The sequence below is a fragment of the Marmota marmota genome, unplaced genomic scaffold, assembly GCF_001458135.2.
Source record: "Marmota marmota marmota unplaced genomic scaffold, marMar, whole genome shotgun sequence".
NCBI classification, from domain to species: Eukaryota; Metazoa; Chordata; class Mammalia; order Rodentia; family Sciuridae; genus Marmota; species Marmota marmota.
The window spans coordinates 27485479-27503441 of NW_026000026.1; the positions used below are offsets into that span (position 1 = coordinate 27485479).

At 46.6% G+C, this 17963-nt stretch overlaps 1 protein-coding gene across 3 annotated transcripts in view; it reads right to left on the reverse strand.

Moving 5' to 3' along the window:
- Positions 1-836: 836 nt before the first annotated feature.
- Positions 837-17963, reverse strand: part of LOC107139301 (signal-regulatory protein beta-1-like) — a 120525-nt gene continuing 103398 nt past the window's right edge. For 2 of the 3 annotated variants that reach the window (XM_048811193.1, XM_048811196.1), the window contains 2 exons: positions 1901-2018; positions 837-1296 (listed from right to left, as the gene is read on the reverse strand). In XM_048811193.1, the coding sequence (XP_048667150.1) occupies positions 1903-2018 (116 nt within the window). In that variant the 3' untranslated portion in view covers positions 837-1296; positions 1901-1902. The remainder of the gene's footprint in view (positions 1297-1900; positions 2019-17963) is intronic. The other variant, XM_048811195.1, reaches the window with a different exon arrangement.

Here is a 17963-nt window from a genome sequence, read left to right on the forward strand (position 1 = left end):
AGCCTCCCCCACCTATTATGGTGAGAATGTTGAGCCAAGATGGAGGCAGTCTGTTTCCAGTACAGGGATGTCTGGTGGGTTGGGGCAAGCTGGGCAATGGCTTGTGCTGTGGGTAGGTAGCACCTGAGTGACATGTGTGGGAGTGTAGCAAAGTCTTGGAGATGTGCAGATGTGTTGATGGGTGATTCTGCTAAGGCGCTCAAGCCCTGTGTTGGCTAGAACTTCAGACTTTGGGTGTGGGGAGCCAGGAGTCCTGCTTGAATGCAGTGGTCACAGCGCTGGTGATTTCTGAGGAGAGCTTAGGGGTCTTCTAACACTCTCAGAGATGCAGTATTCTGACTAGGTGAGATCTGGATCACAGAGCAACATAGAATGCTGCCTCCCTCTGACCCGCCATCTTCCTCCTCTTCTGCTTTTCCATTTTTCAGACTGCTCTATTTCTAGTCTTCAGATAAGAGTTAGCTGGGCCATGGACCTGCTCCTCTTGGCTGTGGGCTGCTACCCCCAAGGGCCAGGCCCTGGAAGCAGGGAGAGGCCCACCAAGGGGCCTGGGGCTGGAAATGGGATTGGAGATGAAGCTCTGGGTGAAGTTGTTGGGCAGCCTCTGACCCCTGGCCTCTGAGGGAGGCTTTTCAAGATCATTATTTTTCATGATCAGTATGGAGATGGCTTCCCAGATTTTCAGTTTCGAAGGTGACTTTTACAATCCTGCTATTCATGGAGAGCAATGATTGCCTTTATCCTGGACAATGATGATGTTCATAAGTGCTAAGGTAGAAAATCATTCAGGTGGAGAAAAACCTTTTTTTCTGATTATGAGGCATAGGACACTTAGGTAAAGAGGACTGAGAATATTTTTTCTTATTAAACAAAAATGAGTTTCTTTTGAAGAGCTCAACAAGGCTGGGAAGGAGGGCTTGGCAGGCAAAAAAAAAATGACTCTTGAGAGTGAGGACTTTGGGTTTTGATGGCCAAGCCCAAGGCAATGAGGAGGGTCATCCTGACGTGTTTTGATGGGACTTGCTAGTCCCATTCTGGGGAGGGGTCATGAGTTGCAGCCCAGAGGCAGGTCCCAGGGCCCTGCTCAAGACCTTGAGTGCATACTCAGCCATTGGGCATAAAGGGCCGGACAGAGGAGCATCAGGGGCCTGTGGGCTGGTGGGTGTCCTGGGAGGAGGCATTTGGAACAGCATCTACAGAGGCATCTCCACAGCTCCTTCTCTCAGGCTGAGCATCACAGTGCAGTAAGAAGGTGGCAGAAACTGAGAGTCCCAGGCAGCAGGAATGATGAAGGATCTGTGGGAAACATGTCCACACTCAATTATCTGCTCACCATTGATGAGAGTATCCTGAGATCAATCATATTCTCATGTGACTGTCCAGGGACACCTGTTTGAATAAACCAACAGCCCCAAGACAGGACTCTTAGCTCAGCCTCTCCTGTTTTCTAACTCCCCTTCCCTTTTCCTACAATGAAAGTCAAGAGAGCGGCCCTGAGAGCAACTCATCTAGAACTTCTCAACATTGCTCCACATGGTAGAACCTTCCTGTCCATGGAGGCCCAGCAGTTGACTATTGGACTAGTCTAGGGGTGGATTCCAAGGGACATACCAAATCTGCTGATCCTCATTGCACCATTTTGGCCCATCCTCTCTGGAGCCCTTAGGACTCAGTGGACACCCATTGCCAACTCTTGACCTCCTCATCTCCTGCACACCTCACACACATCCTGGGAGCTGGGAAACCCACAGAAGTTTCCTGAGATCCTGAGGGTGCTGAGGGGTGTGTCCCTGGTTCTCTAGACCCACTGACTCTGCAGCTGTGCACAAGTGGGCTGGCACTCCCCCTGGCTCTGCCCCCTCTGCAGCAGGCTTTTCTCCACCCTCCCCTGGGTTCTTACAGTCAGGACTTCTGCCTCCTGTGGACATAGAGGGCAGAAATACTGATTCCTAGAAGGATCTTGGGGCCAAGGAAGAGGGCTATGAGGTATGAAGAAGCAAGCGTAGACATCACTGCTCCTGAAAACCAAGGGACAAGGGGAGACATTAGAAGGACTCCTACATGTCTATTCCCAGGAGCCTGCACTTGCCCCAGGTGAGGCTACCTGGGCCCAACAAAATTGTGAAGCTTGAGCTCACACACCCTGTCCTGGCTGCCCTGGTCAAGCCTGGGGCTGAAGCCTGGTCAAGAGGCTCCTTATTCCCATCCACCCAGCCTCAGGTCCCAGAGTGTCCTCCTTGAGGGAAGGTAAAAACATGAGCTCCATGCACACTGCCCACCTGCCATGGAGATTCCTACTTGACCCTCACCATCTCATGGAGAGCCATCACCATCTCCTCCTGTTATGGAGACTGAGGCCTGGGGGGCTTAGGGAGAGTCATGGCTTAGAGGACTCCAAACCCAGAGAAGCGCCTCTCTGGAGTCCTATAGGGTGAAACCTAAGATCATGTTCTCTGGACCAAAACAATGTCCAGTGTCTTCATGCCAAGAAACCAGTTTTCAATGGGGCATGCACATGGAGGGTGGGCCATTTCATGGTGCTAGAGGAGAGCCAGGCTGCCTGTTCAGTACCATGTGTAGGTGAATGACCCTGTGTCTCAGGACCTCGGGGAGCCTGCTAAGAAGGTGTAAGATGAACTAATAAAATTTCTGTCTGAAAAACACATTTTTGGGTCAAGAAAATGTTTCTCCTATGTGTGAGGGACCAAAATCTCCAAAGAGCAGACCACCCCTCCAGTGCTGTGTCACCTGAAGTCTTTCTGTTGGACACACAAAGCCATCTCCAGAGAAGCAGACCTGTGGAGACTTTTCTTTGTCACTAGGGGCCATTTTCCTCTAAAATGATGCTAACAACAATGGAATTTTTTTTGTAAATAAAGAAATGGTGCCAGGTCCACAGGAAGGAGTGGACACTGCTACCCTGGGGGCGATGGTTCTCAGCTGAGTGGTGCTCTGGGACTCCCCCTCAGTGGAGGAGAGCTGCACTGCCTGCCCCTCCTCCCTCTAGAAGGCACCAGCATCAGAGCCTGGCTGAGCAGGCAGTGGAGGGCCCCGCCCCTCTCCTCCAGTGAGAGCAGCTCTGGGGCTCCTCTGGCTTCTGTGGGGGCAGCTGAGATGCTGCTTCTTCTCTCCTCAGGTGGGAGGGACGCTGATGTGTGTGCTGAGAACATTCCAGGAAGCTCCCTGATCCCCTATGTCCATCACAGAGGGCACTTCCTATGGAAAGCCAGCTCCAGGAGTGGTCTGGGAATCAGACTCTACCCTGTGAGTTTGAACCTGGGACTCATCAGCTGGCTGGTAACATGGCCCCAGTGCTGGAGGTCAGTGGCACCTGGGCAGGCACTGGCCTGTGATGAGGTGCCCTTGTTCACTCTTTCACCAGAAATAAAGTGGTTTAACCTCAGGAAGGGAGTTCCTGGCATCTGGTGCTTACACATAAATTAGGAAATGGTTGGTATTAGGCTCTGCCATTGGAGGGCTATTTCTGGGCGTCAGTCCCTCTGGGGAAAGACAATGAGAAGCTAAATGTCAGTCATCTCATGGTAAAGGTGAAGTCTGGGAGCCAAAGATGTTCCTGGTGGATTTTTTTTGTCTCCTGGTAAAAGAGGGCAGCAAAAGTGGAGGTTTGGTTCCTGGATGTAATTCCAATAGTAGCAGAGCTTCAGCAGAGTTTACATCCATCCTCAGGTTGAAGGGCTGTCCCGTGGGAAGTTGTAGAAACTGGAATTGAAGTTTCAGGCTATATTATATCAAAGCACTCAAAGACCTTCAGTTGACTTCTGGGTTGCTGACCACAGTCACAGCAGGAGGGCTGCCAATTAACTCTGCTCCAAAGACATCCAGTGCCATCTTCCGTGTCCCTTCCCCCCAAAAAATACCTCTCCTGCATCATGAAATCCTCACTGTATCCCAGAAAGAAGAAGTACTGTGGTCCAATGTTACAGAGAGGATCTGGGATGGGCCAGGGCACACTTCCCATGGGCTGGCCATGAGGATGCAGTTTTATGCTGATGTCCAGGTGTGTCACAGGAAACTGGGAGAGTCTCAGACCAATAACTGAAGCCTCCTCCCACAGAAGCAATAAAAGAAGATCCAGATGAAACCCAAGCAAGCAGAATAAGGGAAATAATAAAGAAAAGAGTCAAGAGTCAATAAAATGGAACACAGAGAAGTAATAGAGAACATCGTTGAAACACAAAGTTGGTACCTTTAAAAGATCAATAAAACTGAAAATGCTCTTACACTGATGATGAGGAGGAGGATAGACAGAGAGAAAAGACATACTAGTAACATCAAGACTAAACAGGGTGTATTTGTAGAAGAGATTCTGCAGATTTTAGACAGAAATCTGCAATTAGGAAGTTGACACTATACATAAAATAGACGAAAACTGCTTCAAGAAGCTCAAGGTACCCCAATGCACCCAAAATGAAATCTAGCACACGAATGGTCTTTAACTGCTAAGGAAAGACATAATTTTTAAATCTTGGGGAAAGGCTTCCTAATGCCCAGGTGGTTTTGTAAGGAGGTTGTACCATGCACTGAAGGATGAATTAAAACCAATGTTGGTACAGAGAAAAGAGCAATAAAAGGAATTTTGAAAAATTTGAATACATACTCCAATTATTTTTTATGATTAGAGAAAACTAACATTATTTTTATTAACTGCAACAAAGCTGTTGGATTGGTAGAAGAATGACTTCAGCATTCAACCATTTTAGCTGTGGACTGCACTGGCACTGATATGCATTTCTGACAAAGAGATTGATTAGTGGATGGGATTAGGTAGCCTCCATGTATCTCCTACCATGAGGGAAATTGTCTCTCACTTCCAATTATTACTCTTCCTGCAAGAAGGGACAGGGATAAATCAGTGTCCCAGTGTTAACCCAGCACATGAGGCCCATGGTAGGGCATGCTGGAAGGAACCTGGACCTTGAAAGAGTCTGTAGGAGTCCAGACCTGCTCCTGTGGTTACACAGGGAAATAGGGCACATTGGCTACAGAATGGGGTCTCCAGAATGCTGTGGGTCTTTGGGACAATATTCATGAGAGAGGGAACATTTTTTTAATCAGCAAAAATTTGCCTATAGCTGCTGTTGGCCCGGTCCCCAGTGACTTTAGATTTGCCTAGAGTAGTTTAGATAGTTTCCACAAGTCAGGGAAGGAAGCCATCAGCAACACTCCCATTGGTCTCCAGGGCTGTCCTAGTTTCCCTTTCTGTAAACTCCTAACACACAGGTAGTTGGAGCATCAAAGGAGAATATACACAAGCAGAAATTTACATGTTGTGATGAGGGTTTGAGGGTCGTCACTTCAGTAGGTCTGTGACCACAAATCAGGAGGAAATTGACCCCTGTGGAGACCACTCAATGTTACCTAGGGGCCTGCTCCAAACAGTCTCCACCTCCTCAGGGAGTCCTTTCCAGATTTCACCTGGTAGGTACCAGCATTTGTCGAGTGAGGCTACAGATGTGTAGGAAAATTCCAATATTGAATGAAGGCTGGAAAGACTCTGAGGAAAATAACAAAGCAACTGATAGGTGGATAGACAAAAGGCAGGACAGTAGGACAGGACAGTCCCCCTCCCTCTCTTTCTTCTTCCAGAAAGAAGGCTTTTGCTCTTGTTCAAACAACAGAGCGGCTCTGTGTGTCCTGCTGGGGCATCTCCCCATGGAGAGAGATGTGGCTGACACTCAGGAGAGGTTCTCCACTCACTGTGACTTCAGGGTGTGAATGTGAGTGTCTTCCTGAACCCGTGGGAGAGGGAGGAGGAACAGAGATGCTGCTCGCTGCCCAGTGGGTCAGGTCAGGTCTGTGTTGAGCCCCTCCTGTGCCCTGGCTCCTCTGTGGGGACAGTGTCTATCCCCAGGGCAGCAGGAGCCTGGGCTGGAGTCAGGTCTGGGCTCTGTCCCCTCCTGGCATTAATGTGCTGTGTGAGAGAGGGCTGCCTGGGCCTCCAGCTCCCCAGGTCAACAGGGGTGGGCACAGGTGTGAAGTTCCATGTGTGCTGACCACCTCAGCCTCATGGCTTAGGAGGGGCATGCAGGGCCTCTTGTAGGAACCACACAGTGAGGACCTGTGTTTCCTGAACTGGGAACCCCTTTGTCACCTACATGGAGAACACTCCCTGGGTGACTGACCCATGTGTGCTCCTGTCCTGCAGGGCCTGTGAGGGCTGGTCCCTGAGACACAGGGATTTCCAGGCAGACCCAGGGCAAAGGCCCAAACTCTTGGCAGCTCCTCCACCAGGGCCCCAGGTCTACAGGGAACCTGAGCCTGTCAGAATCCTCTCAGGTGCTGTTCCAGGGGAGGAAGGAAAGCATGCCCTGCCCCCTCCTTGCTCTGGAGGCCTGGTCCTCAGGGAGGGACAGGAACAGTACCCTGTGGGAGAAGAACGTTAGCCTGCACTGCTCCCAGCTCTTTCCAGAGCATCCAGAGTGCAGATTGGCACACAGTGGGTCCTGGGTGCTGGTGGTATAAAGAGGACTCACCCCACAGGGCAGTGCTCTCTGAAGGCAGCACACATGGTCTGGCTCTGTGACTGGCAAGTCCCTCAAACCCTCAGAGCCCTCAGCTGGGGAGCCACAGGGCTGGGCCAGACTGGAAAAGGTCAGGGCTGTGGGGCAGGCAGGTGAGGGGTGTAGATGCCCGCCATTTACCAGCCATGGAGCCTGGACCAAATAGCACGGCCTCCACAGGCCTCTGCCTCCCTGACCTGAAGAAGGGGTGACAGAGAGCAGGTCATGACATGAGCACCCAGTGCTGCTCCTGCTTCTCAGCTGTGCCCCCAGGATGGAGGGTGTGACTTCTGACCTCCTGTCGCACCCCAGGGAAGAGGAGGCAGCTGCACTCACCTCGCATAGACAACTCGGTGCCTGGTCCAGACTTATACTCCTTATCAACAGGGGTCGATTTCTGGAACTTCACACAGTAGTAGGTGCCGGCGTCTGCTGGGGTGACGTTACTGATGCAGATGGGAAAGTCCCTGTTGTCCCTCTGTGTGGTATCTGAGTCGTTTGTGACTCGGGGGGAGAAGCCTTTTTTGAAGTCATAGATCAACTCCCGGCCTGGCCCTGCCACCTTAAACCAATGCACAGGCCCCACAGGGAGCAGGGCGGTCACAGTGCAGTGCAGAGTGGCCGACTCTCCAGCAGCGACAGACACTGACTTCTCAGGCTGGATCACCTGCAGCTCCTGTGCAGCCGCTCCTGGGGGGAGACACAGGGTGGTCACTGTTCATCCTGGGGATCCTCTTGGTTTATCACGTGGTATCAGCAAAGCCTGTCACTGACTGAGTGCCCACAGAGTGGCCTTGAGCTCAGCACAGGGTGTGTGTGTCCTCACACTGAGCCTCCCCTGGCCTGCACCTCCACACTGTGAGACACCTGCCCCTGAGGCCCAGAGCCCTGAGCAAGGTGGAGGGAGGGGACTTGAGGGCCTGAGCCCTCCCCTGAGCTCTCATGTGTCACCAACTATTTGTTGCCCCCTTTTTCTGACCACAAGGTCACTGGCACTTCATGGACCATGACATTGGGCTGGGTCATGTGGCTCTTGAGTCTCCGGAGTATTGGGGAAGTGGTGGGTACAATTAGTGGGACATGCATTTGACTGTGAGTCTTGGCTCAGCTCCGTGTTCCACAGAGATGCCAGCTCTTGTTCCAGTTCCCTCATTCAGCCTGAAGTGATGATAGGACATACAACCATGACCGCGCAGCTCAAGTATGAAAGAAAACAGTGCTGAAGCCCCTCGCATATCTCCCCACAGCACAACCACATGGTACTCTCCCTGCCTGATCCCAAAGGCTCCACCATGTCGCACAGCCCTCTGGCCTGCTGGCTGTCCTGTGCCCTGGGTTGTGCAGCTCTCTGTCAGTTTTCCAGAGAGAGGAAAATGCTATCCACCTTAGAGTACTGCTCCCATCGCAACCACAAGAATACCCACTGAGATACCAGCTGTTAGCCTTGACCCCAGCTGCAGCTGAGTGCTAGTGTGAGAGTCAAGGGGGCACAGGGCCACACAACAGCTAGATGAGCCTGTTCACAGTGTCCACCACCTGGTGAGTGGCATTGATGAGAAAGGTAACTGGTTCTCTTGAATCTTGACTTCACGTGGTCCCCCTCCCAAGGACAGTCCTCTGTTACCCTCCCCCACCTAACTGTCCATGCTGCTCTGCGGGCAGCCCCTTCTCTGCTGCTTCCTTGATGCTGTTGATCTCCACCTCCCACCCCATCCATGGCTGCCATGTACGGTGATGGGTGGCTCCTGGTACAAGGAGAACAGGGGAAGGAGCAATTTGAGCCCTCTCTCCTTCAGATGCCCAAAGAAGTAATTTGAGGTTATAAATCACCCTGGGCAATGTGCTTGGACTTTGAGGTGACAGGCTAAGAGTCTCTCCCTTTAAATTAAATGGTAATACCAGGCACAGTGGTGCACACCTATAATCCCAGAAGCTTGGGAGGCTGAGGCAGGAGGATCCCTAGTTCAAAGCCAGCCTCAGCAAAAGCGAGACACTAAGCAACTCAGTGAGTCCTGTCTCTAAATAAAATACAAAATAGGGCTGGGGTGTGGCTCAGTGGTTGAGTGCCCCTGAGTTTAATCTCCAGTAACCCTCCTCACCCCCCCAAAAAAAGTTAAATGATCACAAATAAAGAATGTACAAGACATACTTGTGTCCCCTGTTGCTCCTCAAGATGACAACCCCTGTCCCTCTGCATTAGTCAACTTTGTATCCCTGTGATCAAATACCTGACAAGATCAACTAATGCAGAAAAGGCTACTTTGGGCTCACAGCTGCAGAGACCAGTCTACTGTCAACAGGAACCAGGCAGGATGTCCATGACAGGGTGTAAGTCTGTTCATGGGAGAAGGTGAAGGAGAAGGGGTGGGGGAGGAGGAGGAGGAGGAGGAGAAAGGCAGTGGTGGTGGGAAGACCAAGTGGACATGAATATCCAGGGACATAACACAGTCCTTGGGGACATGCCCCAGGGACCTACTTCCTTCAGACAGTCCACACCTGCATTGAGTTCCCACCATATTGTGACTGAATCTCTCTCCTGTCAGAATGGCCATCATCAAGAATCCAAACTATAGATGGTGGTGAGGATGTGGGAAAAGGGGAACTCTCACTAACTGTTAGTGAAAATGTCAACTAGTACACCCACTATGGAAATCAGTGTGGAGGTTCTTCAAGAAACTGAAAACACAACCAGTGTATGAGGAAATCTAATACTGCTTGGTATTTATCTTAAAGAATTAAAATCAGTATAGAATAAAGAACTGTCGAGGCACATGCATACAAATTGTCATGGTTTAGACATGAGGAGTCCCTCACCAGCTCATGTGAGACAATGCAAGAAATCAGTTTAGGGTTGAAATGACTGGGTTATGAGAGCCTTAACCTAGGCAGGGTCTTAGTCCCCTCATAGGGATTAGCTGAGGGGTGACTGCAAGCAGGTCTGGTGTGGCTCAAGGAGGTGGTCCATGGAGGCCTGTCTGTGGGGTCCATATGTGGTCCTTGTAGGGAGCTCTCTCTCTCCCTCTCTGCTTCTTGGTGGCCATGTCCCGACCTGCTTATTCTCCTACAGACTCCTGGTATAATGTTGTGCCTCGACTCTATCCCTGAGGAATGGAGCCTCTATAGGAGGAGACCTCTGAAATTGTGGACCCCAAATTAATCATTTCCTCCTGCAATTATTCTTGACTAGTCTTGGGATCATGGAATAAAAGATGACTTAGACACCCATGCTTATCACAGCACAACTCACAATAACCAAGTCATGAAATCACCTCAGTGTCTGTCAGATGAGGAAGGCTAAAGAAACTGTACTACATTTACACAATGGAGTTGTATTCAGCCATAAAGAAGAATGAAATTACACCATGTTCAGGAAAAAGAATGTAGCTGGAGATCATCATGTCAAGCAAAATAGGCCACACTCAGAGAGACAAGTAATGTTTTCTTCCATATGTGGAAAATAGGGGGAAAAAGAGGGCTTCGTGAAAGAGAAGGGGGGGGAGGAAACGGGGGGGGCGAGCAAAGAGGGTGCAGAGAGGTATCAGGGGCATTAGGAGTGAACTTGATCATATCATGTTATATGAATATGCCACAGGGAAACCCATTATTTTGTAAAATTCATCTGTGCTCCACCCTCCAAAAAAAATAGTGAAAAAAAAAGAGGAACAAAACCCCCTGGTATTTTCCCAGCTGCCTTTCCAGGCAGAGGAGGTGGGGCTCCCCTTTGCAGAGCAATGATGAGGGAAGGTCCAAGCTATGTCAGCGTCATAGCTGCTGGAAAGGTTCACAGCCAACACAGGCTTGAGGACAGTTAGGGAGCAGCCTGGAGTCTCCACACTAGATTTGCGCTGGAAAAGGATCTCACATCATCTCCCCATCAGCCCCAGAGCCCAGGCTGGGGTAGCTTGGTGCCATCTTACAAAGTGAGGTATTGTCTGAATTTGTACTGCTTTGTGGGAATCAAATACCACTGAATATCCCTCACTCTGGTTCTCCATAGTTGATGAATGAGAATGGAATAAACAAGAAATCAATGATTTTTTTAAAAAAGAAACTTCTCTAAGAAGCTTCTCAAATATCACACTTTGAGTGACCAATGGATAGTAGGAGAAATAAGGGATGAAATTTAAAAAAACATTTAAGAGGTAAATGAAAATAGTAATACAACATATCAAAAACTCTGGGACACAGTGAAGGCAGTGTACTCTACAACAAAAAGTACAAAATATGAAAGAAATAAATTGAATAAGACCTTAGAATGTGGAAAGATTTCCTCCCCCCGCCCATGTTCTTGGACAGGTAGAGCTAATACTGTCATGAAGAAAGTTCATTGCATTGAGCTCATTCATTAAAAGAATAGAAAATCACAAAATAAATAACTTAATATTACATCTGAAGCCCTAGAAAATCAAGATAAAAATCAACACCAAACATAGTGAAAGACAAAAATAATTAAAATAAGAGCTCAAATCAATAAAATTGAAAAAAAAAAACAATTTTCCACATTGAAAACACAAATGGTTGGTTCTTTGAAAAAACGAGATAAATGTTTTAACTGCTAAGCCAAGCTAACCAAAACAAGGAGAGAGAAAACTCAAATTATAAAAATTCCTGATGAAAAAGGAAATATCACCATGGACACTACTGAAATGCAGAAAATAATCAAAAACTGTTTTGAAAATATATATTCTAATAAAACAGAAAATCTTAAAGACATTGACAAATTTTGAGACACATATGATCTACCCAACCTGAATCAGAAAGACATAGAAAAGTGAAACAGATCATTTTCAACAATGGAATTGAAAATGCCATCAAAAGCTGACCAATAAAGATAAGCCCACACCGATGAATTCTCAGCCAAGTTGGAAGAGATCTTCAAACAAGCAGTAACACCAATGAACCTCAAATGATTCCATGAAATAGAATAGGAGGGTATCCTTCCAAACTTATTATATGAGGCTGGTATCACCCTGATAACACAACTAGAAAAAGACACATCAAAGAAAGAAAACTTCAGATCAATATCCCTGATGAACATAGCTGCAAAAATTCTTAATAAAATACTGACAAATAACATAAAAAGAAAACATTAAAAAGATAATGCACCGTGATCAAGTGAGGTTCATCCCAGGAATGCAAGGTTGGTTCAACATATGGAAATCAATAAACATAATTCATCATGTCAATAGACCTAAAGACACAAACCACTTTATTATATCAATTGATACAGAGAAAGCATTTGACAAAATTTAGGATCAATTCATATTCAAAACACTAAAAAACTAGTGATAATGGGAACATACCTCAACATTTTCAAAGTTATATATGCAAAACACAAGGCTAACACCATTCTAAACAATGAAAAGCTGATAGCATTCCCTCGATAAACTGGAACAAGAAAGGGATGCCCTCTCACCACTTTTATTCAACACCTTCCTTGATACTCTAGCCAGAGCAATTAGACAGGAAAAAGGAATTAAAGGGATACAGACAGGAAAAGAAGAACTCAAACCATCTCTCTTTGCCACTGACATAATTCAATATTTGGAAGATCCAAAAAAATTACACCTCTACAGTGAAAAGTACTCTACAATGAAAAGTACAAAATATGAAAGAAAGAAATTGAATAAGATCTTAGAATGTGGAAAAATTCCCCCCACGTTCTTGGACAGGCAGAGCTAATACTGTCATGATGGCTATACTACCAAAAGCACTATGCCTAATTAGTGCAGTACATGTTATGATTCCTATAATGTTCTTATTAGAGCAGATTATGCTAAGTGAAGTCAGCCAATCCCTAAAAAACAAATGCCGAAACTCTTCTTTGATATAAGAGGGGCGACCCAAAACAGAGCAGGGAGGAAGAAGCATGAGAAGAAGATTACCATCAAACAGGGATGAGAGGTGGGAGGGAATGGGAGAGAGAAGGGGAATTGCATGAAAGATGGAAGGAGACCCTCATTGTTATACAAAAATACATATAAGAAGATGTGAGGGGAAGGGGAAAAAGAGAGAGAGAGAGAAATGAGTTACTGTAGATGGGGTAGAGAGAGAGGAAGGGAGGGGAGGGGAGGGAAGGGGAGGGGGTAGGAAGGGCAGCAGAATACAACAGACACTAGTATGGCAGTATGTATAAATGTGGCTGTATAACCAATGTGATCCTGCAATCTGTACACATGGGAATAATAAGAATTCATGCCCCATTTGAATCAAATGTATGATATATGATATGTCAAGATCAATGTAATGTTTTGAGGAACTAATAAATTTCTTATGTTTAAAAAAAAGAAAAAACAGTCGTGAAATTCATTTGAAAAAGCAAGAATCCCAGAAGAGAAAAATAATCCTAAGCAAGAAAAGTGAAGCAGGAGACATCACATCAGCTGATGTGATGCCTCTGGCCCCAACTGCAGGGGAGGCCTCCCAGAGACACTGCTCAGGACCCTTGGTCTGGGTTCCAGATAATGCCCTGTCCCAGCCTCCATGGCAGAGCCTGTGTTTGTCCTGAGTCCCTGGGAGTCCATGGGCAGAGATGACCTAGGGGCCAGGACACAGGAATCCTCACAGACAGAGCTCACTCACCTGTGAGTCCCAGCAGGAGGGTCAGCAGCAGGACAGGATAGGGACGCTGGGGCCGGGAGGCAGGTGCAGACATGGTGGATCCCTGAGGAGCCTGCTCTGTCCCAGTGTCTGTGCTGGGGAGATCCCTGACTCTGCTCTATGGAGGGAACTGACACTCTGTGTCCCTTGTTGCAAGAGGAAGTGACAGTGACAGAGTCACAAGCAATTTCCTCCAAAATTGTGAAGTAGAAACCAGGAGCATGGACAGCGAAAGTTAAAGGTCTCTCATGCTGCATTTTCAGAAGGAATTGGACGGGCCTCCTTCCCCTGGGCCTGCTCTAGTCCACTAGGCCCCTTGTGGTTTCCTGGGTCTTAGTGACAATCTATTTGAGAATCGCAGGACAGGCAGGCTGTGCCCCAGACTCCTGACCCTGAGACCCTGGTGTGGCTGGCTGGTGGCCTCACTCTGCAGCAGCTACACACAGAGCTACTCAGCTGGAGGGTGGAAGGATCCTGGGGCCTGCTCAGTGTTGGGGAGGAACTGGTTACCTCCTGCCATGGCCAATCCTTAGATCATAGTTCCCCATAACAGTTGGGTGCATCCTGACAAAACCATACGTGTGTGGAATTAGGGATCAATTCTGGATCTCCCTTTTCCTCTCCCCTGCTCACCCCACACCCTCCTCCTTCCTAATTTCTACTAGACTTCCTTTTGCTCATGTCTTCATTTATTTTTATTGTTTCTTTCAGTTTATATATAAATGTGGTGTATTTATATTACACATAACATAATTTTAGAAGAATTCCTTGTGCATTTCCTCCCTTTTCCATCCCTCCTCTTAGACTCTTGCTCTCCTTCTGTTCTACTAACCTTTCCCACATCTGTGTGATATCCTGTCCTTCTCTCCTTCTTTCCTTATTACACTCTAGTGTGCAGAGGTGAGAAAAAACACTTGACCTTTGACTTTCTGAGTGTGACTTCTTTATTTAGCATGATGTTCTCCATGTCCATCAACTTACTGTCAAATGCCATGATGTCATTCTTCTTTGTGGCTGAGGAGAACAGGAAGTGACAGAGATGGAGTGAGAAGCAATTTCCTTCAAAATTGTGAAGTAGAAACCAGGGAGCACAGACAAAAATCACAGTTTCTAAATCCATTTATCTACTGACAGGCACCTGGTTGACTCCATAATTTAGCTATTGTGAGTTCTGCTGCTACACACCTTTAGCTGGCTGCATCCCTGTAGGATGCTAATTTTAGATCTTTTGGAAAAATACCAAGGAGTGGATTAGCTGGGTCATGTGGCGGTTCCATTCCTAGTTATTTGATGACTCTCCACTCTGCTTTCCTGAATGGTTTCCTTCATTTGCAGTCCCACCAACAATGGATGAGTGTGCATTTTCCAGTCATCATCGCCAACACTTATGATTTGTGATCCTGGCCTTTGCCGTCTGACTGGAGTGAGATGAAGCTGTATTGTAGTGTTGATTTGCATTTCCCTGATGACAAGGAAGATTGAAAATGTCTTTGTATATATATTGGCCATTTGTGTTCCTTCTCTTGAGATGTTTCTATTTGGGGTTTTTCTCACTCGTTTTGTGGGTTATTGTTTTTATTGATATTTAGGTTGAATGTACTGGAGTTCTGTGTATATTCTGAATACTAATCCCCTGTTGGGGGAGTGACTGGCAATGATCCTCTCCCATTCTGTAGGCTCTTTCTTCATTCCCTGCATCATTTCCTTGCTGTGCACCAGATGTTAACTGACAGCATCCCACTTACTGATTCTTGGTTTTCTTTCTTGCACTTTGGGGGTTTCATTAAAGAAGCTTCACCAGAACCTACATGAGGAACTGTTGGCCCTAGTTTACTTTATTGTTTGCAAGGTTTCAGGAGTAATTCCTAAGTCTTTAATCCATTTTGATTTGACTTTTGTGCAGGTTAGAGATGTGGATCTATTTCCACTTTTCTACATATATCTAGCACCCAGTTTTCCCAACAACATTTGTAAAGAGGCTTTCTTACAAAGTGTCTCTTTAGCACTTTTCTCAAATATCAGATAGTTGTGAGTATGTGGTTTGTCTCTGTGTCTTCTATGATTTTACACTGGTCCTCATGTCTACTTGTTGCCAATGCCATGCTGTTTTTGTTACTATAGCTCTGTAGTATAATTTCTGATGCCCCCTGAATCATTTTTCTTGCTCAGTATGACTTTGGCTATTCTGCGTCTCTTATTCTTACAAATGAATTAAAGAATTGTTTTTCCTGATTCTGTGAGGAATGTTATTATCATTTTGATGGGGATTGCACTGAATCTGCATATTGCTTTTGGTAGTAAGGCCATTTTGAGATACCAATTCTGCTTATGCAAGAACATGGCATGTCTTTCCCTTTTCAATCATTTTCTTATTCCTGCATCTATAATTCTCAATGTAGACCTCTTTTACCTCATTGGTTAGATTAGTTCCCATTACTTTTTTTTTATTTTGAGGTTTCTGAATGGGTGTTTTTTTCTGATTTGTTTTTTGGCTGAAATCATTATTAGTATATTGGAAAGCAATTGATTTATGGGTGTGGATCTTGTGTCCTGCTCCTTTGCTGAATTGATTTACAATCTCTAGAAATCATCTGTTGAAGTTTTTGGATCCTCTAGTTATAGGATTATGTCATTCACAAGCAGATAGCTTCATTTTTTTCCTATTTGTATCCCTTAATTTTCATCACTTGCTTGATTGCTGTTTCTGGTGTGGCTATAGCTAACTATATTGAAGTAGAGTGAGTGAACAACCTTGTCTTGTACTTAATATTAGATGAAGTGCATTTAATTTTTCTCCATTCAGAATGAAGTGAGCTGTGGCTTTATAATTCATAGCCTTTATAATGCTGAGGCGAGGTTCTTCCAAGCTCACCTTCTGCAGCATTTGTAACATGAAGGAATCTGGGTTTAGTTTTGTTACACCTCTGTTCTCATTTGCTCTCATTTGATTTCTATGTTTATTTCCTCTTTGGTCCATTCTATGTTTAAAGAATAGGCAACCAAGATGGAAGTAGAGTGAGGAAAGGAAAGGTGGCAATCCTGGAAGTGAAACTAAACTGGACACAAGTGGGTCAGAACAGAAGTAGCTGGCATGGAGTGTGGACACGGATCCCACATGGGGACTTTCCTTTGGCTTCACCTAGTGAAGGTGACATTAACCACATACACGGAGGCGTGGTGGTGCTCAAAAGGGTGATGGTTATAAAGGGGGCTGATAATTGACCAAGGCAGAAAAGATGCTTGCTTCACAACTTCTATTAATAAGAACCAGGCTGACATGGCTGAACTCCTCTGGTAAGTTGTTACAAAGCAATAAAACACTAATGCTCAGAGTTTCTGATGTTTCAAATTACTGTACACCAAGCACTCAATTTATTAGTGTTTACATTTACTATACATTTAAACTGATATTAACCAATGTTTTGAGGGTTTTCACACTGTAAAGGTGGGAGAACAATCATTATTTTTTTTAATCATTATGGAGACGACTTCCCAGGGTTTGAGTTGCATAGTCGTTTGTACAATGTTGCTCTTCCATGGAGAGTGGGGACTGCCTTTGTTCGGGACAATATGCTGCTCATAAGTGCTAAGGGAGAAAAATCACTCAGGTGGAGGTAAACTTTTCTATCTTGGGGTTTGAGGCATATGACCTAAGTAAAGAGGAGAGAGAATAATTACTCTTATTAAACCAGAATGAGTTTCCTTTAAGGAGCTCAACAAGGCTGGAGAGGAAAAAAGAAAAAAGAAATCAAAATTATCTTGAGAGCAATGACTTGGGGCGTTTGATGGCCAAATCCAAGGCAATGAGGAGAGCCATCGTGACATGTTCAGATCGGGCTTCCTTGTCACATTCTGGGGGGTGTCATGAGTTGGTGCCCAGAGGCAGGTGCCAGGCCCTGCACAGCACCATGAGTGCAGACTGGGTCGTGAGGCATCGAGGACTGGGCAGAGGAGCAACATGGGCCTGTGGGCTGGTGGGTGTCCTGGAGGAGGCTTTTGAGCAGAGGCTACAGAGGCTTCTCAGCAGCTCCTTCTCTCAGGCTGAGCACCATGGAGCAGGAAGAAGGTGGCAGAGACGGAGGGTCCCAGGTAGCAGGCCTTGGTGAAGGATCTGTGGGAAACATGTCCACTTTCAATTATCTGCTCACCTTTAGGACACATCTCCTGAGAGCTCTGAGGTTCTGCTTGGCCCTCCTTGGATGCCTGTCTTGAGTGAACCCACGGTCCCAGGACAGGTCTCAGCTCAGCCTCTCCTGTGTCTGACTGCCCTTCCCTCTCCCTGCTGCTTGGCCACACTAAAGGTCGGAAGGGGAGCAGCCCTGTGAGCTGTGGAAGGCCACTCTGAATGATTAGTGTTCTCTGTCCCAGAGCGGAGAGGCTTTGACTATCACTACATCTCACAGTGGACATTTCCCTGGTCCTGAGTTGAGGACATGTCTTAAGACATAGATGTGTCTGTCGCCCTTCAACTCCTTGAGTTGATTTATACTCATCTGTCCTTGTAACCTGTCCCTCCTGACCTTTTTTTGGATGGAACTTTCTAAGAAAGCCCACTTCCAATCATGCTCACTCTCTCTTGCCAGACTCTCATGACTTTCTTTTGCTCTCCCATTTGGGTAGCTTGAGGCCAAGAGTGGAGGAGCCATCCTGAAGCTTGTTTAAAGGTAAAGGGAGTGTCTGTGTTTTATTTGGTGTCCCTGGAAACTTACATGAGCGACCTTAATTTCAGCTGCCCAATCGGGTCAGGGGCAGCAAGTGCCGCCCAAAACCAGGGACCGCTCGGCGGTGAATTTCCAGGTTGACTGAGAGAGCACACTATAGAAATTCAGTGAACCATGATTT